The sequence below is a fragment of the Lethenteron reissneri genome, chromosome 44 (genome assembly GCF_015708825.2).
Source record: "Lethenteron reissneri isolate LAM-NWPU_2019-01 chromosome 44, ASM1570882v1, whole genome shotgun sequence".
Lineage (NCBI taxonomy): Eukaryota > Metazoa > Chordata > Hyperoartia > Petromyzontiformes > Petromyzontidae > Lethenteron > Lethenteron reissneri.
The window spans coordinates 9,978,261-10,002,485 of record NC_083822.1 but is presented as its reverse complement, the minus strand read 5'-3'; the positions used below and the strand labels follow the sequence as shown (position 1 = coordinate 10,002,485).

Genomic DNA, 24,225 nt, shown 5'->3' with positions numbered 1-24,225 from the left:
GACGTTTTGTTTTTCCAAACATCTGGCTAGTTTATCAGTTACTCCCGCAATGTACGGTATTTTGATCGTTTTAATTGCTTGGGCAGTTTCAATGCTCGTATTATTTGATTTGGTTTTGACATTCAATGCCCTGTTGATTTGTGCATCATTGTAAACGTTCATTTGCAGCGCTTCTTTAACATGTTGAATTTCACTTCTCAGACTGTCACTATCTGACACTTTCTTAGCTCGATGAATGAGCGTCCTAATAAGAGCAGATTTCTGTGTGGGGTGATGGTGTGACTCTGCATTCAGATAGGCGTCAGTTTGCGTTATATTTCGGTAAACGTTTTGTGCTTTTTTACCATTTCGACCCCGTCCGAGCAGAATATCCAGAAATGGTAGAGTTCTGTCAGCTTCCACTTCCATGGCGAACTGGATGGATGAGTTTTGCGAGTTGAGATGATTTATAAATTCGTTAAGTGTATCTTTGCCGTGTGGCCAGACCACCAATGTGTCATCCACATATCTAAACCAAGCGGAGGGTTTTAGTGTGCTTTTAGTGTGCAACATATATACGGACATACATGCAAACATACAAACACACATACAAACAAACATACAGAAATACAGTTAAGCATACAAACATACATAATAAAAAAACACGTGATGCGTTCGTGTCTGTAACATTGTGGATTTTTGATCTGGGGAAGCGGGGCAGTGGGGAGGGGGCTAGCGGTGGGGGGCGGTGGGCTTGTGTCACAGTGGTTCGCGATCTCTGTGATAGCTAAAACCACCACGACCGACCAGCACTGCACGCCCGTGCAACTGACCACGCTCCACAAATCGAGCACCTGGTTCAGCCCGCGATGTCCTCACTGTCACGTGGCTCGAGGTCACGTGAGACGACACGCGCGTCTCGCGGCTGAAGTCGGATTTTTTTTACGATCAGTGGAAACAAGAAGATGCTCGGTGTATTCGGCACTTTGCTTCGTTCATCATTTCGTAATTTTTTAAATAACTTTGCTTTATGTAAACCCCCACCTCTCGCTCACTCTCTCGCTCGCTCGCTCTCTCGCTCTCTCTCTCTCGCTATCTCTCGTTTTGCACGCAGCCCTTCTCTACTCGCGTGCTGCATTGATTGGTCCACAAAGTTGGTTCGGGCAGTCCCCTTACACCCGGGGGTTCAAATGTCCCCATGCTCGCCTCCTCTCTCCCGTGCTCTCCCTCGTCTCCCCTCTCGTCTGTCTCCGTCGCACCCACTTCCTGCTCGACTCCCTCACTCCATTCTCTCGTCTCTAGACTCCCTGCTTCAATCTCCTCCCTCACTCTCCATCCCCTCCTCCCTCCCTCCATCCCTCCCCTAACTCCATAACCTCCATCCATCCCACCCATTGCCTCCCCGCCCTCCATTCCATCCCACCCCTCCCGTCGTCTTTCCTCGCCCCTCCGCTCACTCCGATTAAATGTTAATGGTCCTTTAGCCTCGGACACGCCCGTGGGACGTGATGGTCTTCTCCCCGCACGCGAGCCGCAGCCCTCGTCTCTCAGAGGCGCTGATACATTATACATCTGAGCAGCTCCTATTCGTCTTAATGATCGCGTACACCTCAAGTTGTCTCCTCCCCCTCCTCGTCCTCCTCATCCGCTCCCCGGGTGGGGAACGAGGCCTCTGGCTTTCAAAGCCCAGAGAACGCGAGATGTCCGCGGAATTCTAATACAGAGAGCAGCGCGTCTCTTCCACTACCACCCCCCTCCTCCTCCTCCCCCCAGAGCACGCCGAGTCATTAAATATTCACGCGAGCTGCGCCCGAGCAAAACTCCGCCACCACGTGGTGGCTGTCGCCCCGCGAATTTGAGAGGGCACCGTGCACGATCGTTGCTGCTACTGCTGCCGTGGTGCGGTAGAGTGAGCGAGAGAGTGAGCGAGAGAGTGAGTGGTAGAGTGAGCGAGAGAGTGAGCGAGAGAGTGAGCGAGAGAGTGACCGAGAGAGTGACCGAGAGAGTGAGCGAGAGAGTAAGCGAGAGAGTGAGTGAGCGAGAGAGTGAGCGAGAGAGTGACCGAGAGAGTGAGCGAGAGAGTGAGCGAGAGAGTGACCGAGAGAGTGACCGAGAGAGCGAGCGGGAGAGCGACCGAGAGAGTGAGCGGTAGAGTGAGCGAGAGAGTGAGCGGTAGAGTGAACGAGAGAGTGACCGAGAGAGTGAGCGAGAGAGTGACCGAGAGAGTGAGCGAGAGAGTGAACGAGAGAGTGACCGAGAGAGTGAGCGAGAGAGTGAGCGAGAGAGTGACCGAGAGAGTGACCGAGAGAGTGAGCGAGAGAGTGACCGAGAGAGTGAGCGAGAGAGAGAGAGCGAGAGAGTGAGCGAGCGAGTGACCGAGAGAGTGACCGAGAGAGTGAGCGAGAGAGCGAGCGAGCGAGAGAGTGAGCGAGAGGTGGGGGTTTACATAAAGCAAAGTTATAAAAAAAAAAATACGAAATGATGAACGAAGCAAAGTGCCGACTACACCGAGCATCTTCTTGTTTCTACTGATCGTAAAAAAAGGAGGGAGGAGGGAGGGGGGGTTTGGGGGGGGGGTGTGCCCGATAATTGTTGGGAAGCGAGTCGAGGATTTGTGTTGGTGGGGGGGCGGTGGATGGCGCCGCAGCGAGGGGGGGCGGAGGGATGGGGAGTGGAGGGTGGAGGGAGGGTTTTAGGGAGACATAGCCCCGGGTGTCAACTTGTCCCTGTCAGGTATTCCCACGGATCGGTGCGATTATTTATTGAATGATCGAGGTTTTCTTGTGAAACTCAACTTTGCTTTTCAGTTTGGTGGCTGCTGTGTCCCGTGTGCGTGAGTATGGTGGATGTGCGTGGTGTGTGTGGTGTGTGTGTGGTGTGTGTGTGTGGGGTGTGTGTGGTGTGTGTGTGGGGTGTGTGTGGGGTGTGTGTGAGGTGTGGGGTGTGTGCGTGGTGTGTGTGTGGTGTGTGCGTGGGGTGTGTGTGGTGTGTGTGGTGTGTGTGTGGTGTGTGTGTGGTGTGTGTGTGGTGTGGGTGGTGTGTGGAGTGTGTGTGTGGTGTGTGTGTGTGTGTGGATGGAGTGTGGTGTAGATGGTGTGTGTGTCTGCGGACAGTGTGCTTATAACCATCTTCGATAAAGCAGACAATGTTTCACTCCGAATCAGTCGAGAGGCATTATAATTTTATCTCATCAGCTGCGTAACGCTGTGCGGAAGCTACCTGGTCTGTCACGCCATATTAAGCTCTGGGTCTTCTCGGCCACAGTGATGCCCCCCTTCTCTATGCTTGCGAGACGTAGAGCCCTGTAGAGGTACATCTGCGCCGGTTTGAAACATTCAGGCTAGCCCAACCTACGATCCATCGAAACTGGATTGAGTGAGGAGCTCATTATCCTTGCACTCTCTAGACACAGTCCCATCAGTGAGCTCCTCCGGCAAGCGAGGGTAAATTGGATGGGCAGATGCGGTACAGAAGGATGTGGAGCTGAGTGGACTTGCCGATGACTGGTACCAGCGGTGTCAAGATCGGCCTCTGTGGAGGAGGTTCGCAAAGGACGCTGCTGGGCAGTTGGAGGCAGTCGCCCTCCAACAACAACAACAACGGAGGACAGAGGAGCGACGCGCTCACAACAACGAGCGGAGCGCCGGGATGGATAAAACGCAGAGAGTTGGCATAGGAGGGGGCACAGCTGGTGCATCTGCCAGTCATCTCAATCCGTCAACCCACGGCACCCGGGTCTGTTCCGTGACCTCCCGCCCGCGGGCCTTCGACACGTCACGTGGCCTCGAAGTGCACCTAGCCTGGCACAGGCGCCGCGGTGACGTCACCGCAACTTAGTGAACACACGGCCGTTGCCGTCGAGTGTCTGTGAAGCGTCACGTGACGTCGTTTCATCGTCCCGAGCAGTTCAAGGCAACCATGTTTTGGTCGCCTCGGTCACGGGGGGGGGGGGGGGGGGGCGGGCGGTGGTGTTTGACCATACTTCCCCACTCCTGGTCAATTCGGGCTGGCGAAATCGGTGAGCCGTACAGGCGGGATCGTTTTAGTGCAACGCAGCACTGACCTTGGCTGCACTGCTCTCTGCTGCACGCAAGCAGCCTGGAGTAGCAGTAGCAACAGCAGCAGCTGGTCTATACACGCGGGTCGGTCGCCTGTCCTGAGCGCTGTCCATACTAACAAAAATAAACCCCCTGCCTGGCTGCCGTGATCCGTCGACCTCGTGCGCATTGCGCGGGAGATTACAGCGCTGTCTCGTAAGAGCCGCGAGTGTTTTTGTACCATGGAGAGAACATCGGGGGAGGGAGGGAGGGAGGAGGAGGTGGGTGAGCGACAGAGACGCGAATCACGAAACGGGAGAGAGAGCCCGATTAGTGCTAAATAGAGGAGCGTGTCCTGTGCGCGAGCGCGCGCGCGACAGAGAGAAAGGGAGGGGAGCAGGTGTTGAGTGGCGGGACATTTGATAGAGAGGAAGGAGAGAGATGGGAGAGGGGGGACTGAAGGAGAGAGGGAGAGGGACGGGAGAAAAGGGAAAGCTGAGAGAGAGAGAGGGAGGACGGGAATGAGGAAAGATGGGGTGGGGGGGAGAAGAGAGGAATTGGAAAGGCGAGATGGGAGACGGAGGGGAGAGGCGGGAATGGAAGAGAGAGGGAGACGAGAGGAGGAAAGCGAAGGAAGAATTAAATTAGAGTGGGAAGAGCGGAGAGGGGAAGGCGGGGGGGGCGAGCAGGAGAGGGAAGAGATAACGAGAGGGGAGAAGCATGGAGTAAGGGAAAGAATATAGATTTTTAAAATAATAATATTACAAATATTACATAGAAAACATAGGGGGAACAAAGACATGGAGCAGGGAGAGAGGGGGTAGAGAAAGAGGGGGAAGGGGTAAGGAAAACAGAGCGTGAACAATTTTTAAAAAAAAAAGGGGGGGGGGGGCGTTACATGAAGCAAAGCATTAAAAAACAAAAAAAACCGAAATAATGAACGAAGCAAAGTGCTGACTACACCAAGCAATTCTAGATTTGAAGCTTGTAGTTGCCTCCGAAACGTCGTGATTTTTATTTTAATTTATTTTATTTTACTTTTATTAATTTTAATGTTTTACCTACGTGACTTTACCGAAAAAACCTAAGAATATGAATACACCGAGCATCTTCTTGTTTCCTCTGATCCAAGGAGAGGACGATGGGAAAGTATGCGCCAGGTAGAAGGGAGAGATGGAAGGGGGGGAGAGGGGAGGCTTGGGCAGGGAGTCAGGGTCTGGGGGTACGGGAGGGAGGGAGGGAGAGCGGTGGGGAGTCGGGCGAGTCGCAGGTGCGTCGCTTCAGCCCGGAGCGCGGCCGCAGCGCTCTGCGTGCAAACAGCAGCAGCTGTTTCACGACTCCGCGAACGAACCTCCACACGCATGAGTGGATCTTCGTGCAATGGGGGGGTGGAGGTGGGGGGGGGCAGTCTCCCCCCCTCACCCGCCCCACACCCCCCGCGTCCAGCAGTGCTCGAGATCCAGGCGAACGAGGCAGCTGCGATGAGCTCCGGACACCGAGGCGAGGACAAAACCGAAAGTTCGAAGCGCGGGTGATGTGGAGGAGACGCGGGCAGAGGCAGAGAGAGCGCGCAGATCGGTAGCAGAGCGCTGAAGCGAATGACACCCTAACCCCTAACGAGCAATCAACCAGCCACGAGCACTACCACTAACCCTGTAGCTCTATCTTAATTTTGGAGCTTTCGTGACTGCAGGAATTATTCTTTGGTTCTTTCGGTAAAAGCTACCAGCACTACCACTAACCGTGTAGCTTTAACCAGCTACCAGCACTACCACTAACCCTGTAGCTCTAACCAGCTACCAGCCACCAGCACTACCACTAACCCTGTAGCTCTAACCAGCTACCAGCTACCAGCACTACCACTAACCCTGTAGCTCTAACCAGCTACCAGCTACCAGCACTACCACTAACCCTGTAGCTCTAACCAGCTACCAGCCACCAGCACTACCACTAACCCTGTAGCTCTAACCAGCTACCAGCTACCAGCACTACCACTAACCCTGTAGCTCTAACCAGCTACCAGCTACCAGCACTGCCACTAACCCTGTAGCTCTAACCAGCTACCAGCCACCAGCACTACCACTAACCCTGTAGCTCTAACAAGCTACCAGCACTACCACTAACCCTGTAGCTCTAACCAGCCACCAGCTACCAGCACTACCACTAACGCTGTAGCTCTAACCAGCTACCAGCCACCAGCACTACCACTAACCCTGTAGCTCTAACCAGCTACCAGCACTACCACTAACCCTGTAGCTCTAACCAGCCACCAGCTACCAGCACTACCACTAACCCTGTAGCTCTAACCAGCCACCAGCTACCAGCACTACCACTAACCCTGTAGCTCTAACCAGCTACCAGCACTACCACTAACCCTGTAGCTCTAAGCAGCTACCAGCTACCAGCACTACCACTAACCCTGTAGCTCTAACCAGCTACCAGCACTACCACTAACCTTGTAGCTCTAACCAGCTACCAGCTACCAGCACTACCACTAACCCTGTAGCTCTAACCAGCTACCAACCACCAGAACTACCACTAACCCTGTAGCTCTAACCAGCTACCAGCACTACCACTAACCCTGTAGCTCTAACCAGCCACCAGCTACCAGCACTACCACTAACCCTGTAGCTCTAACCAGCTACCAGCACTACCACTAACCCTGTAGCTCTAACCAGCCACCAGCTACCAGCACTACCACTAACCGTGTAGCTCTAACCAGCTACCAGCTACCAGCACTACCACTAACCCTGTAGCTCTAACCAGCTACCAGCACTACCACTAACCCTGTAGCTCTAACCAGCTACCAGCACTACCACTAACCCTGTAGCTCTAACCAGCTACCAGCCACCAGCACTACCACTAACCCTGTAGCTCTAACCAGCCACCAGCACTACCACTAACCATGTAGCTCTAACCAGCTACCAGCCACCAGCACTACCACTAACCCTGTAGCTCTAACCAGCCACCAGCACTACCACTAACCCTGTAGCTCTAACCAGCTACCAGCTACCAGCACTACCACTAACCCTGTAGCTCTAACCAGCTACCAGCACTACCACTAACCCTGTAGCTCTAACCAGCTACCAGCACTACCACTAACCATGTAGCTCTAACCAGCTACCAGCTACCAGCACTACCACTAACCCTGTAGCTCTAACCAGCTACTAGCACTACCACTAACCCTGTAGCTCTAACCAGCTACCAGCCACCAGCACTACCACTAACCCTGTAGCTCTAACCAGCTACCAGCACTACCACTAACCCTGTAGCTCTAACCAGCCACCAGCTACCAGCACTACCACTAACCCTGTAGCTCTAACCAGCTACCAGCACTACCACTAACCCTGTAGCTCTAACCAGCCACCAGCTACCAGCACTACCACTAACCATGTAGCTCTAATCAGCTACCAGCTACCAGCACTACCACTAACCGTGTAGCTCTAACCAGCTACCAGCTACCAGCACTACCACTAACCCTGTAGCTATAACCAGCTACCAGCTACCAGCACTACCACTAACCCTGTAGCTCTCACCAGCTACCATCCACCAGCACTACCACTAACCTTGTAGCTCTAACCAGCTACCAGCTACCAGCACTACCACTAACCCTGTAGCTCTAACCAGCTACCAGCTACCATTCACTAGCACCAGGCAGGTCAAACCCTGAGCGAGTCGCTCCGTTCAGTTCACCTGGGAATTCGTGCCGCAACCTCCGCCCTCTGAGCAAAAGGTAGCAGCGCCTCAACCCCCCCCCTCATTTTCGACCCCCCTCATCCACCCCTCTCCTCTCTGTTCCCAGCACTGGCATTGCTATGCTTGCCCATCGGCAGATGCGCGATAAGCGTGGATACCACGCACGGGAGAGGATTCCAAACTGAAATCTACGCAGGACGAGAGGGAGGAGGAGGAGGGACGGAGCACGAGGGATGGAGGAGAAGGGGGGGGGGGAGGCATAGAGGAGGATGATGAGGAGGAGGGTGAGGAGGAGGATGATGATGATGAGGAGGAGGGTGAGGATGAGGAGGAGGGTGAGGGAGGAGGAAGGAGGAGGAGGAGGAAGGTGAGGAGGATGATGAGGAGGAGGAGGAAGGTGAGGAGGAGGGTGAGGAGGAGGATGGAGGGAGGAGGAGGGAGGAGGAGGATGATGATGATGAGGGTGAGGATGAGGAGGAGGATGAGGAGGAGGATGAGGGAGGAGGAAGGAGGAGGAAGATGGAGGAGGTTGAGGAGGATGATGATGAGGAGGAGGGTGAGGATGAGGAGGGTGAGGCATGGGGGAGGAGGATGGAGGATGATTCAAGATAGAAGAGGAGGATAGGGGCGGTGGGTGTTGAGAAAAAAGAACAGCACAAAAGATGGACGAGGAGGACGTGGATGGGGAGGATGGAGGATGGGTGGGACGGAGGAGGAGGAGGCATGGATGGATGGAGACCGGGTGAAGTGGGGGAGCGACGTGAAGGAAAAGGGCACCGCAGTGTGTGTGTGTTGGAGTAGGGGTTGGCGGGGGGAGGTTAGGGGAGGGAGGAGGGGAGGGGAAGGGAGGGGAGGAGAAGGGAGGGAGGAGGGGGTGTGTTGGGGAGGGAGCACGCGGCCCCCAGTCTGGGACCGCTGCCGCTGTGCACGTGTGAGATGTCTTCAGTATTTACACTGGGAACCTTTAATGGTTTCTGGCCGCGCCTGTCCGCGTGGGGAGATCAGTGGAGATAGAATCGTGGGGGAGGGAGGGAATGTGGGGGGGGGGGGGGGGGGGTGAGGGAGGGGGGCTGTAGCAATGGAATTGCTGCTGCTGCTTCAGTATGAGGAGGACGGTCATTCAGCAGAATCTTCGCTCGGAGACACTGTGATGATCGTGGGTGTATACAGGGTGGCCGAAAAGTCGGGACACATGGGTGTGTGATATTTATATGAACACGGGGAGTGAAGGCATTTTATTTGTTTACTATTCAAGTTTGTATATTATCGTTATTTATATACATATATTTTTAAAAAGGAATGTTCATTTTTAGATCGCACTTAAAAATGGAAAGAAAATGTGTCGAATTGAGGCTAAATATAATTGATGAATGTTCACAGGTTACGCCTGCAATCTTAAAACAAGTCCGAAACTTATTTCAAATAGAGAAGTCATGCATCACGCATACATATTAATGGAAGTCAGTTTGAACATTTGTTCAAATGAATGAAATAACCTTGGGTAATGTGTTAAAATTAATACCCATAACCCTGACTTTTCGGCCACCATGTATAACATGCAATGTGGACGTGTGCAGCGGTCCACGTGTCTCAAGACGCTGCAGAGAAACAGTAGGCTATATTTACTGCGTAAACATCTCTCTACATACATATATAGAGACAAAAACGCATGCAGTCGGTCATACGCCAGGGAGGAGAGTGAGATCGTCAGCCTCGAAAATGGGAGTTGACAAGGCAGAGGTGGGTGTTAGGGTGTTAGGGTGAAGAGTGCACGGTGACCACCACCGCCACGTGTGGTGGTGGCTACGCTGCACGTGGACTGTGATCCGCAAGCCGTGGAGATGGCGGAGGTGTTGCACGTAGACCACCTTCTATACAACAATGGAACAATCCCTCCTTCTAACCCGTGCGTGGATGTCTAAGAGGAGCCATACCCTGGCTTTGCCAGGAGAAGGCGGTAGAGTTACAGCGAGTGGACTGATCTCCATCTGTTTCCATCGGTACGGGGATAGAGCGTTGCTCCCTCCAGGATAAATGTTAAATCAATATGATTATTGATATCATTGACGGTCCTTGACACCGCACATCCGAGCCACCGAGTCGCTGGGGGTCATTCAAAATCCTTTTACTCAAAACCACTCATCTCGTCGATCGCCACACGTGGCACTACACCACGTTCACAACTGCGGTGAACCAACGAAGGTTCAACGTTGGTGTCGTTTGTTCAGCTGGCCGCGTTCTAACGGCTCGCCACGTTACGTCGGCGCTGGAGGGGTTGGCCGTTGTTACCATCATCATCATTCTTCTTCTTCTTCTCGTTGTGGTGATGTTCATAGCCCCCAGGTCTCGCCACCACGCGGACCATCGCGCCGCCTCGGAATAATAGTATGAGTCCGCGATTTTTGAGATAGGAGATCGGGGAAAGGGGGCAAGGGAGAGCCGGGGGGAGCCAAGGGAGAGCCGGGGAGAGGCGGGGAAAAAAGCCAGGACTCTTCCTCTTCTCGCCGCCGTTTCTACAATTGGCATTGCCCCTGCTATTTGATAAGTTTCCAGTCTGGGATGTCAATCAGGGATCAAACTAGGGACATCGGGCTCGTAGCGCAGCGTGCTAACCACTACACTACCGCTCCTCACACACACACACCACTCACACCACACACCACACTACTCACATATCACACACACACAACACTCACACACCACACACACACCCAGACACACACCCCCAGACACACACAACTCAAATACTACACATACCCCCAGACACACACCACTCACATATAACACACACTCCCAGACACACTCCCAGACACACACCACACACATACAACACCCACACACCATTCACATACCATTCACATACCACACTCACCCCCCCCCAGACACATCACTCACACCCCCAGACACACACCACTCACATAACACACACACACACCCAGACACACACCACTCACATAACACACACACAGACACACCCAGACACACACCACTCACATACCACACACACCACCAGACACACACCACTCACATACCACACACACCACCAGACACACACCACTCACATACCACACACACCACCAGACACACACTACTCACATAACACACACACACAGACACACACCACTCACATAACACACACACACAGACACACCACTCACATAACACACACACACACCCAGACACACATCACTCACATACCACACACACCACCAGACACACACCACTCACATAACACACACACACAGACACACCACTCACATAACACACACACACACACCCAGACACACATCACTCACATCACCAGACACACACCACTCACACGGACACACCACACCACACACCACACACACAGACACACCACACACACACCACACCACACACCACACACACACACACACACCACTCACATAACAAAGACAAAGATCCCCCGTATAGCCTGAACAGACTGTAGGGGCAAGTGCTGTTAGCGAGCACCTATGAAGGCCGGAACGGTACACGAGGGGGTGGGTGGCCAGCACCACGCCCGACCGCCTTTGTCTCCCTAGTGGCGATGTTTACACACCGCACCAGGTACTCATTTAAGGCTGAGTCGACCTAGGGGAGGCCCAGGACCGGTTCAGATAATCGTCACTGGTGTTAGCCGTGAGCGGGAATCGAACCCGGGTCGCCAGGTTCATAGCGCAGCGCGCTAACCGCTACACTACCGCTCCCCACATAACACACACACACACACAGACACACCACTCACATAACACACACACACCACATACACCACACACACACCACACACACCACATACACCACACACCACACACACCCAGACACACCACTCACACACCATTCACAGACCACACATCACACAACCCACAGGCAAGCACACAACCACCACCCGATGATTCAAACGACGAACTCGACCGGAGGATTCACCGCGAGGAAGGGTCGTGGCGATGGGCGAAGAGACCCCCCGCCCCCCCCCCCCCCACGTCGCCCCCCTGCCGTGATGAATGAAAATCACCTTTTAGAAACACACACAAAAGACAAAGATCCCCCGTATAGCATTACCACACTTTCGCGGCAAGTGCTGTTCGCGAGAATCTTTTGAAAAGGCTGGCGGCACCTTGCACACGAGGGGGTGGGTGGCCAGCACCACGCTCGGCCGCCTTTGTCTCCCCAGTGGCGATGTTTACACACCGCACCAGGTACTCGTTTGAGGCTGAGTCGACCTAGGGACGGCCCAGGACCGGTTCAGATAATCGTCACCGGTGTTGGCCGTGAGCGGAAATCGAACCCGGGTCGCCGGGTTTATAGCGCAGCGCGCTAACCGCTACACTACCGCTCCCCACACACAGTACAAACACACAGTACACACACAACACACACACAGTACACACACGCACATAGTACACACACACAGTACATACACACAGTACACACACACGCACATAGTATACACACACAGTACATACACACAGTACATACACACCGTATACACACACAGTACACACACACAGTACACACACGCACATAGTACACACGCAACACACACACACAGTACACACAGAGTACATACACAGTACTCACACACAGTACACTCACATAGTATACACACACGCACATAGTACACACACAGTGCACACACACAGTACACACACACACAGTACACACACAGTACACACACACAGTACACACACAGTACACTCACATAGTATACACACACGCACATAGTACACACACAGTACACACAGTACACACACACAGTACACACAGTACACACACACAGTACACACGCACACACACACAGTACACACACAGTACACACACATAGTACACACACGCGACATACACACGCGCAGACCAGAGTGGCGGTGCCGTGAGAGGGGGGGAGGTGAACGCAATGCTTATTCCGGGTGAGATATCGGCCCGCGTCGCGCTAAGGCACAAGACGGTGCGACGGACAAGAGACAGAGACAGAGCGGGGGGGAGGAGGAGGAGGAGGAGGGGGGAAGAAGAGAGATAAGGAGGAACAACACAGAGGCGAGATCAAACCCACGAGCCGAGAATACACGAAGCAACAAAAAAATGTGACGGCGTGGTTTCTTTTTTGTGTCGGGTAACACCGGCAGCTGCGGTTTGCGCTATCTTGGCCCATCACCTGTGCAGCGCGCTAATTGGATCCGCGAGCGAGGCGGTGCGAGCCACGGGGAGCGAGCGGATCGCGTTCATTACAGCGGAGATGAGACACGGGGAGAGAGAGAGACACGAGAGAGACGGAGAGACACAGGCGGGGAGAGACACAGACGGACGGGGAGAGACAAAGACGGGGAGAGACAAAGACGGAGAGAGACAAAGACGGGGAGACAAAGACGGACGGGGAGACAAAGACGGACGGGGAGAGACAAAGACGGGGAGAGACAAAGACGGAAAGAGACAAAGACGGGCGGGGAGACAAAGATGGGGAGAGACAAAGACGGAGAGAGACAAAGACGGACGGGGAGAGACAAAGACGGACGGAGACATAGACGGAGAGAGACAAAGACGGGGAGAGACAAAGACGAGAGAGACAAAGACGGAGAGAGACAAAGACGGGGAGAGACAAAGACGGGGAGAGACAAAGACGGACGGGGAGACAAAGACGGAGAGAGACAAAGACGGAGAGAGACAAAGACGAGAGAGACACAGACGGAGAGAGACAAAGACGGGGAGAGACAAAGACGAGAGAGACACAGATGGAGAGAGACAAAGACGGGGAGAGACAAAGACGGACGGGGAGAGACAAAGACGGAGAGAGACAAAGACGGGGAGAGACAAAGACGGGGAGAGACAAAGACGGGGAGACAAAGACGGGGAGACAAAGACGGAGAGAGACAAAGACGGGGAGACAAAGACGGAGAGAGACAGAGACGGGGAGACAAAGACGGACGTTGGCAGCAGTGGTGCTTAAATCTTTGCTGCAACCCTCAATCCCTTTGGTTCTCAATCCTCAAACAAATGTACAATGTTAACAAACACACACACGGGGACTTGATGAAACAAAGTAGTTGGCACTTACGTGCCCGTGCTTGATTTGTTTTTCGATGATTTACCTTCTAAATTAAAAGTGAGAAAGGGCATCTCGCACCCAACAGGGGGTCCGTGCCCCCCAGGTAAAGGGCCACTGTTGATCAGCGACAGCTGGAGACGCAGGCAGACACACGCATTCGTGTATCTCTCTATCTCTGCGTGTCTCTCTGCGTGTCCGTCACTCCGTGTCTCTGTCTCGGCGCTACGTATCCGGCGGCCAGAGTTTCGATTATCTGAACCGGTCCAGGGCATCCTCGAGGTCGACTCAGCCTCACATAAGTACAGTACCTGGTTCGGTGCGTAAGGGTCGCAATTGGAGAGGCATGCATTCATAGGTGCTCTCTAACAGCACTTGCTCCCAATAGTGTATGAAGGCTATACGGGGGATCTTTACATGTTGTGTATGTATGTGGAACTCATTTCGCACCGTACGTAACCAATCGTGCTAATCGGAGGTGCGGGAGAAGGATAGCGAACTAAAGACACGAAAACATTGCTCTAAAGAAATGGGGTTTTCAATCTCGAATTAAAAGTGCTTCGCTGCGGTGGCTTTCCAATATCGGAAGCGCATCTGAAAGCGCCACGCGATGCGGTGACCGCCGTCTTTGCTTGACGGCCGCTGCTGCTGCTGCGATGAGCGGAGTTGGCGTGGTGATGGTTCATGCGCCTTCACGAGATCAGCACAGGTATTATGGTTCATTCGTGGCAAGCACCTTGTGTGTTTATGAGCGGATTTTATACGTCCTGTTCTCAATTGGTGTCCTCCGGGTTCCCCGTTACCCCCCCCCATACCTACAAAAACACACAAAGACAAAGACACCCCGATAGCCTTTATATACTGTTGGGGCAAGTGCTGTTAGCGAGTATATATGAAGGCCGACACGGCACGTGAGTGGTTGGGTGGCCAGCACCACGCCCGGCCGCCCTTGTCTCTCCAGTGACGATGTTTACACACCGCACCAGGTACTCATTTGAGTCTGAGTCGACCTTGGGAAGGCCCAGGTCCGGTTCAGATAGTCGTCACTGGTGGTGGCCGTGAGCGATAATCGTAGCGCAGCGCGTTAACCGCTACACGACCCCCCCCACACACACGCAGCGTAACTGGGATTAGTCAACACCACTCCCAATGCCGAACAACCCCCCATGCAGATCACTCCACTGCAACCCCGCCGATACCAATACCCGCGATTCGCCACGAAGCGACCCCGATGTGACCACGGCGTCTGTGCGGGGCCAGGTGGACTTCGAGGCCCACGCGAAGCGTCGAAGGCTCGCTGCTGGCAGGAGGTCACGGGGACCAGACCCAGGTGGTGCCACGGGTTGAGTGGCTGAGATGACCGGCAGATGCACCATCGGCTGTGCCACGCGGGATCTCACGCAGCAAGCTTTACGTAGCAGTCAGCAGCAACATCGTCCCCCTAGTGCGACCAACTTGGACAGGAGCCTCGTGAACACGGCGTCTTGAGACTCGGTGAGGCTTTCCTTTGTAGACAAACGTGACATTTATATTCTTAGGTTTTTTCGGTAAAGTCACGTAGGTAAAAAATGTAAATTAATAAAAGTAAAATAAAAATCACGACAAGCTTGTGTTGCCTCCGAAACGTCGTGATTTTTATTTTATTTTTATTTAACTTTTATTTATTTAAAAATTTTACCTACGTGACTTTACCGAAAAAACCTAAGAATATGAATCCTTGCAGTCACGAAAGCTTCAAATCTAGAAACGTGACATTAAACGGGCGCGTGGTGGGGGGGGGGGGGCCCTGGTTTTCGTGGGGGAGGGGGGTGTCTGTGAAAAGTGCGTCCCCTAGCGTAAGTTTTGCCGCGATTCGGTGAGATATAACGATACGCTGCGGCTTTTTTTGCGTGCCATGAAGAAGGGTCATTGTCCGAAACGTCGTCTATCGTATGAAGTAACTTTCAAGGGCCACGCACACGGAGCTGTTGTTGACGAATGAGTTTTTTTTTTTGTCATTGTCGGTGCAGCAGCAGCAGCATCACAGAATAATTCACAATATATACCGCGTACGAGATATGGATATATCGCACGCGATAAATACCGTGCGATATAAGCGCTAGATTTCCGAACGGACAATTTTTTATTTTATTTTAGAGCAATGTTACGCTTGCGTAACGACGTCCGATTCGTTGTGTTTGTAGGATCACGGCGAAAGTTAGCGAGCCGTGGAACTTTGATTTAAAGCTTTCGTGACTGCACAAGCAATCATCATCAGGTGTGGATTTCACACCTGATGATGATTGCTTGTGTTGCAGTCGAAACGTCGTGAGAATTTTTATTGTTTTATATTTATATTATTTTTTATTTAATAATTTCCCTTCTACGTGACTTAACCGAAAGAATCAAGAATATGAGCCGTGGAACGTTGGGCGGGGGGGTGGGGGTGGTGGTGAGGGGGCTGAGTGCGCGCGTGACTGACCCGCGTGCGCGCGCGTGACGTGGCCCACGTGCACGCGCGCGCCGTGACCCACGTGCTAAATCCGTTACAGCCGCGGCGGCCGCAGCATCGGTTTGTTTTCTGTGCGCCTTCAAAAACTAACGAGAGAAATTAAGTAAACGCCATACATTTATATAGAAGTAAATGTAATTCTCAAACTACTATTTTGGGGCGTGGAGGTTTGCTTGTCGAGGAAGTGTATTGTCTTCAATATCGAGGAAACGCGTAATTATAATCCGTGGATTATTATTTAGTTTACTTTCCGATTTATGCATTTACTGGTCGACGAACTTTCTTGATTAAGAGACCGCTGCGGGGCAGGAATCTGGCCAGCGTTCGAACGACAAGAATCCAATCGGCGGTGAGGCACTCCTTTAGCCGAGTTCTCAACCGCAAGCCTCTCGCGATGAACACCAGCGCCATGGACGACATTCACTCCCTCGAGTGCGTCCGCTCGAAGATCAAGACCTTGCAATGCCAGGCGAAGAGTGCCGAGGAGCGGGCAGCCTGCCTCAACAGCGATCTCTACTCGGAGAAGCAGGCCCGCGAAGAGGTGAGAGAGCCCCTGACAACCATCATCCCCAACATTGACAACAGCTGACCTACAAATTGACCTCCGTCACGCCGATCAGGGCCCCCGACTCGAACATAGACGCCAACTCTTGATGCTCAACTCCGCGTTAGGACCAACGGTCACCACTTTAACCCCGACTCGAACCCACACCCCGACTCTTGATAGATATCAACTTGCGCGCCTCGCCAAAAGGGGCCCTGACCTCCTCGTCCTTGACCACGCTGATTAAACCACGCTGACCACCCTAACTCGAACGCTCTCCACGTTGAGTTCCCCGAGCGCCCATCTGGGAACCCTGTCAAAGGCCGCTCAGAGGCTTCGTTAGGAGCTGCCGCGCACTGCGGGACTTGTGTTAAACCACCGGCATAGGCTGGGCGAGGCGTTTATTTAGCCTCGACGGACGGACGGAGGAGGATGGGGAGGAGGAGGAAATCGCACAACGAGCCGAGGCAAGGACAAAATCAACTCGGGGGGAAAAACCAAGAAACACAAAAATACAAACGAGACGGTGGCGGTGGAGAAGAGAGATTGCAAAGCAAAAAAAAAATTACATGATTCTATGATCAAAATGTACTCGAGCGGAATCGTTAATATGGTGTGGGGGGTGGGGGAGATGGTGGAGTTGGGATATTTGGTGGGGGAGGGGGGCGTGTGGGGGAGGGGGGGAAATGGGGGGGGGGGGCATAACCTTGACCCGGGTTCTCTCCACCCCCATGAATGTATTCATGCCTATACGTTAAGCACGATGTTCGGCACGGTTGGCTACGTACGGTGCGAAAGAAGTTCAACATACAACACAACGTACATAAGTGCATGCATCTTGTATGCGTGACGCACGTTGTTTGAATGTGCGCATGTCACATTCGTAACCTACGTCGTTTGCATGTACGCACCTCGCATGCGCGTGTCCATGACGCATGTGTACGATTTAGCACGGTCGGCTACGTGCGGTGCGAGTGAAGTTGAGCACACACAGACGTGTCCTTTGCATGTGCTCGTGTCGCACGCGTGACGCCTGCCGCCGTTTGCGCGTGTCCGTGACGCAGGCGGAGAGCCGCGTGGCGTGCATGGGCAAGCAGGTGCACGTGACACGGGCAGAGCTGAGCCGGGCCGAGCAGGACCTACACTCGGTGCTGGATCAGCTCAACGACGCCGAGCACGTGGCCTGCGAGTACAAGAAGTGAGTGGGGGGGGGGGGCAGAAGGCGCGCGCGTAGCGGCAGCAGAGAGAACACGCGCGGACACACGCAGAGGCATAGGCACGCGCGCACGGCAGAGATACAGGCGGACAGATGCACAGACATAGACACGCACAGAGGGACACGCAGAGATGCAGGCGCACAGACATAGACACGCACTCTCAGAGACACAGACGTGCACAGAGACGTAGGCACAAGGAGACGCGCAGACAGACACGCAGAGCGACACGCAAAGACACAGAAACAGACACACAGTGACGCAGACATAGCTAGCCCTCCGCGCAGTGTGCCGTGCCAGGCCTTCACAGGTGCTGCTCGCTACAGGCACTTGCCCCACAGGACCGTTAAAGGCTATAGGGGAATCTTTGTCTTTGTCTAATGCCTCCCCCCCCCTCCTAACCAAGGGCAATGTGTGACCTGGAAGACCGCGTGCTCTGCGGGGAGCAGACCATCGATGAGCAGTGCATGCAGCTGAAGCGAGCTCGGGAGATGCTCACGGAGACCGAGTGCCAATTCAAGGAGGTGCGAGACGGCCGCACAAAGACAACGATCACCCGCGTAGCTTCGGGCTTAGAGCCGCAGATATACACACACACACCCGGCACACTACACACACACACTGCACACTACACAGTCACACCACACACACGCCACACGGTCACACACACCACACACACACACCACACACACGCCACACGGTCACACACACCACACACACACACCACACACACACCGAACACTACACACACCACACAGACCGAACACTACACACACCACACCGTCACACACACACCGCACACTACACACACCACACGGTCACACACACACAGTCACACACACACCGCACACACACACCGCACACTACACACCCCACACGCCACACAGTCACACACACACCGCACACACACACCGCACACTACACACCCCACACGCCACACAGTCACACACACACCGCACACACACACCACACACTACACACACCACACGGTCACACACACAGTCACACACACACCGCACACACACACCACACACTACACACACCACACGCCACACAGTCACACACACACCGCACACACACGCCATTCACTACACACACCACACGCGTTCCTCCCGCGCGTTCTCTGGTTGTCACCGCTGTGTGTTGTTCGGCACGATGTCCGACGTTTCGTCGAGCAATACGCGGCCTCAACCCGCGATTGTTTTATGGGGAGCGGTAGTGCAGCGGTTGCCGCGTTGCGGTGTTCTACACCGGCGACGATGATCTGCACCGGCCCTCCCCTAGGTCAGCTCAGCCTCAATACGAGTGTGCCTGGCGCGGTGGGTCAAGATCGCGCGTACGTCAGAGGGTGCTTCGCTCGCAGCACTTGCCCCAGAGATCTGTCGAGGCTGTAACACGAGGGGGGGTGGGGGTGGGGGGGGTGATCTTTGTCTTCGCTGTAGGCCAACAGAGTGCTGCGGATTCTGGAAGGCGACCTCATCAAGTCGGAGGAGCGCGCATGCTGCTCCGAGCAGTGAGTCTCCCGCGAGCCGCCGCCGCTGCCGCGTCTTCCTGCTCCTGCACCCCTCACGTGCCCTGTGGGGAGGGGGTGGAGGGGCGGTGCAGGGGTGGGGAGGGTGGAGGGGTGGGGGTGGAGGGGAGTGTAGAGGTGGAGGGGGTGTGGGAGTGGAGGGGAGTGTGGAGGGGAGGCGGTGGAGGGGAGGGGGTGGAGGGGAGGGGGTAGAGGGGAGGGGGTAGAGGGGAGGGGGTAGAGGGGAGGGGGTAGAGGGGAGGGGGTGGAGGGGAGGGGGTGGAGGGGAGGGGGTGGAGGGGAAGGGGGTGTGGGGGTGGAGGGGAGGGGGTTGTGGGGGTGGAGGGGAGGGGGGTAGAGGGGGTGGAGGGGGAGTGGGAGGGGAGGGGGTGTGGGGGTGGAGGGGAGGGGGGTGGAGGGAGTGGGAGTGAGAGAGAGAGAGCGACAGAGTCAAAAGTGCGGACACATGGGTCAGGCTGAGAGACAAACACGTGGAGAGAGATCGCACGGCACCGGCTTGGAGAGACAGACGCAGAAGCAAAGAGACGTAGAGACTTGTGACTTTAAACGACTTTTATTGCCGCCAGCAGCAACAGCACTGTAGGCGATCCCGATATGAAATACGCAGTCACCAGCAAACAAATAAACGCTACAAATTCACGCGCTGTGGCGCTATATGCACCGCGCACAACACGAAAGAAAAGTCACATGGTGGTGGTGGTTGTCATCGCGCACGCCACGGTGACGAGCGAGCGCTTCAGAAGGTGAACACCACGAGGTGCCGTCCACGCTGCTGCAGAGAGGGGCTTGTCCGTCTCCCCAGCGTTCGAAGAAGACGCGCTGCACATCACCGACACGTGTGTGGTACGCGTGCTCCAGCCGGAGCCGCGTCTTCAGCAGGCCCCTGAACACTGGAATTACAGAGTAGAGAGGGAGAGAGACCGAGAGAGAGCGAGAATCATGGGAACAAGGGGGACGTGTACACGTGCCCACGCCCGCGTGTGTGTGTACGCGTGTGTGTACGCGTGTGTGTGTACGCGTGTGTGTACGCGTGTGTGTACGCGTGTGCGTGTACGCGTGTGTGTGTACGTGTGTGTGTACGCGTGTGCGTGTACGCGTGTGCGTGCGCGCGTGTGTGTACGCGTGTGTGTACGCGTGTGTGTGCGCGTGTGTGTGTACGCGTAATGTGTGTACGTGTGTGTGTACGCGTGTGCGTGTACGCGTGTGTGTACGCGTGTGTGTGTGCGCGTCTGTGCAGGGGCGTGGTGCAGCTGGAGAAGAAGCTGAAGAAGCTGAAGGAGGAGCTGCTGCTCATGTTCCGCAACGAGGAGATGGTAGTGGCGCGCGAGAGGAGACGTGTGCTCCCACACGGGGACACGTCTCACACTCACACTCGAGTGCACGTGTACCCACACGCGTGTACTCCCATCCGTGTACTCCCACCCGTGTACTCTCAAGCGTGCACTCCGACACGCACACTCGCACGCGTGGACGTGTTTATGCTCTCATACAAACGAGTACGCGTGTACTCCCACGTGTGTACTCCCACGTGTGTACTGTGACACGTGTACCCCCACGCGTGTACTCTCACACGTGTACCCCCACCCGTGTACCCCCACGCGTGTACTCTCAAGTGTGCACTCCGACACACGCACTCGCACGCGTAGACGTGTTTGTGCTCTCACACAGACGAGTACACATGTACCCCCACGCGTGTACTCCCACGTGTGTACTCTGACATGTGTACTCTGACACGTGTGTACTCTGACACGTGTGCTCTGACACGTGCACTCCTGCGTGCACACACGCGTGTACTCTGACGCATGTACTCCCACACGCGTACTCTGACACGTGTTACTCACGCACCTCGTGTACTCTCTGCACCCCCCCCGCCCACTGCCCCCACCCCCCGCGTCAGCTGCTGCACTCGGAGAAGATGTACGAGAAGGAGATGGCGAGCCAGATGGAGCGGCTGCACGACGTGAGTGCGCGCCCTCGTGATCACCCGAGATTCGCGTGCTCTTGCGAGTGCCCGTGTACTCGCCAATACGCGTGAGTACACGCGTACACGTGTACTTACACGTGTACGCGTGTACTCACGCGTACGCCGCCGTCTCCGTCGCACTGGTCACTCGCTGGCCCAAATTGACGCGCGCCGAACCCGACCTGCGATGACCTTTTTGTTTGCTTAACTGACCTAGCATGAACAATTTCTTATTGTAGCACGCCAGGCCCAATGGGCCACGTAGTTTATTTTATTAAGAAGCGACCTGTCCACAAATGATAGCTCAGCGAAGTGGCCTTATCATCGCGTGGAAATTCACCGCCACGGCGAGCACACGCAGAGCTCCAAATATTCCAGAAGGCGTTCAGGGTCGGTATCGAACCCACGATCTCCTGTAGACCAGGCGAGGTCGTTAACATCTCGCTACCGTGGCGACACGTGTGCTACGTGTGACACGTGTCGTCATCCCCTCCCTCCCCCCGGCAGATGGAGGTGCGTGCGGAGTGCGCGGAGAAGCACACGCGCAAGCTGGAGAAGGTGGTGCACCAGCTGGAGGGTGAGCACACGCATCGCGTGCCCACCGGAATAGTCGCTCGCTCGCGTACTCGGGCTGCCAATGGATAGCGCTCGCACCGGAGTACCCGCTCGTTTAGTCGCTCGCAATGTTCAGATGTCCGATCCGCGTGTGCACCTTTAGAATACACACGGAAGACTAATATCCCCCCGTGTAGCCTTAACAGACTTGTCGGCGCCAAGTTGTGTTGGCGAGCACGGATGAAGGCCGGCACGGTACACGAGGGGGTGGGTGGCCAGTCCTAGCGCGACCGCCTTTGTCTACCCAGTGGCGATGTTTGCACACCGCGACAGGTCCTTATTTGTGGCTGAGTCGACCTAGGGGAGGCCCAGGACCGTTTCAAATAATCGTCACTGGTGGTGGCCGTGAGCGGGATTCGAATTTGGGTGGTCGGGTTCGTAGCGCGGCGCGCTCACCGTTGCACCACAACGCAAAGTTACAAAGGTCCCCCGATCAGCCTTCACAGACTGTTGGGGCAAGGGTTAGCGAGCACAGATGCTGCTACACGTCCACAACGACATTCACACACACGCGCACACTTCTCATCTCTCACTCACGCACTCACACACAACAGCAACAACACCACGACCGCCATTCGCCACCAAGTGACGGCGACGTCACCACGGCGCTCGTGCCAGGCTAAGTGCACTTAGCCTAAGTACCACTAAACCACGTGGGGAGAAAAAATCTCACTCCCGCACGCGCGCACACACACACACATTTACACCTCACCACACACAGATTCCACCACGCGCACAGCTGCAGTCCTGGCCACTTAAGAGTCACGTCTTCTGCGTCTGACCTCTTGACCCCCCCGCCCACCCCCCCGCCCCCCTCCTCTCCCGCAGACAAACTCTCCCAGGCTGAGTGCGTGAACGTCGACCTGGAGAGTGAGATGACGCACATCTTCTGCGAGCTCAAGCGATGCCTCTGAGCTTGGCGGCGGGGTCACCAGGGGGGGGGGGGGGGGGGTCACGTCCCACTGCCATGACCCCCAACCCCCCGATATTAGCAGAAGTCGCGCGTGCCATTGCTGTTCACGACACGCGCGCTAATGGTGAGATAATTAAAAGTTCCCGTCGGTAAGATGGAGTTTGCTTGCCCCGCCCGCGTCGCTGTGAATGTGTTCACACAATTGTTACACTGGCACGCGCCATCACCAGATGCCCCGCTCTACTGCCCCGTTCAACTGCCTGCCCGTTCAACTGCCCTGTTCGACTGCTCCGCTCAACTGCCCTGTTCGACTGCCCTGTTCAACTGCCCGTTCGACTGCCCCGTTCAACTGCCCCGCTCAACTGCCAACGCGTCAGAGCGCCGCAGTGGCGAGATGTTTACTACCTCGCCTGCTGTGCACGAGGCCGCGGGTTCGATCCCGACCCCCCTGACGTGTGTACATTTGGAGTCTGCTTCTTTATCTTTCTCTCTGTCGTCCGTGGTCGTGGGGATTTATCTCCCGAATCCCTCGGGGTTTTTCCTTCCACATTTAGTAGTCGACGCGCGCGTTGAAAGTATTTGGCTGCTATAAATTCCCACGCGATAAGCCAACTTCGTGTGAGAGTACACGTGTCGTTTGTGACAGCCCCCAGGTCCGCTTCCCAAAAAGAAGCCGTAATCGCTCAGTGGGCCCTGACCTGGTAAAAAAAAAAATAGTTTCGTTTTAAATATTCTAGCCAGTAGTTGTAAGTAGTTCGGGGTATCACGTCAGTAATCCAGCACGGTGGAGGCGGCCAGTTGTTGGTGGATCACCGCACGAACAGACAACTCCCTTCCCCGTGGGGGCGTCACGAGAAAGCTGATTTGTAGCACAAAAAAGAAGACAATATCACAATCTTTTCCACCTGTACAGGGATGGAGCATTCATTGCCTTCATCGCATCGCCATCCTCCCGCGTGTACACACATGGTCACGAGTCAGCCGATGACGCCTTCCTTTGCAGAGTGAGATCATTGAGTGGCGTTACTGGAGATGGTGGCGTGCAGGGGAAGAGAAAAAAGGAGGTGGTAATTGGCTCCGCGCGTTAGTTGCTTGCAAAGTTTTACTGAGGATCAACCGAGGGTCTGACCTGACGGTAATAATCATTGACACGCCGGGATGCCATTGCCTTGTCCCTGTTGCACGGGCGACCTGGGTTAGGCGGA

At 54.8% G+C, this 24,225-nt stretch overlaps 1 protein-coding gene across 1 annotated transcript; it reads left to right on the top strand.

Annotated features, from left to right (window-relative positions):
• Window positions 1–16,265: 16,265 nt before the first annotated feature.
• On the top strand, window positions 16,266–23,189 carry LOC133353594 (tropomyosin alpha-4 chain-like). Its single transcript, XM_061569955.1, has 8 exons — window positions 16,266–16,781; window positions 17,849–17,982; window positions 18,405–18,522; window positions 19,441–19,511; window positions 20,767–20,842; window positions 21,427–21,489; window positions 22,000–22,069; window positions 22,936–23,189. The coding sequence occupies exons 1-8, from the start codon at window positions 16,635–16,637 to the stop codon at window positions 23,019–23,021; spliced, it is 765 nt and encodes a 254-aa protein (XP_061425939.1). The 5' UTR covers window positions 16,266–16,634; the 3' UTR covers window positions 23,022–23,189.
• Window positions 23,190–24,225: the final 1,036 nt, after the last annotated feature.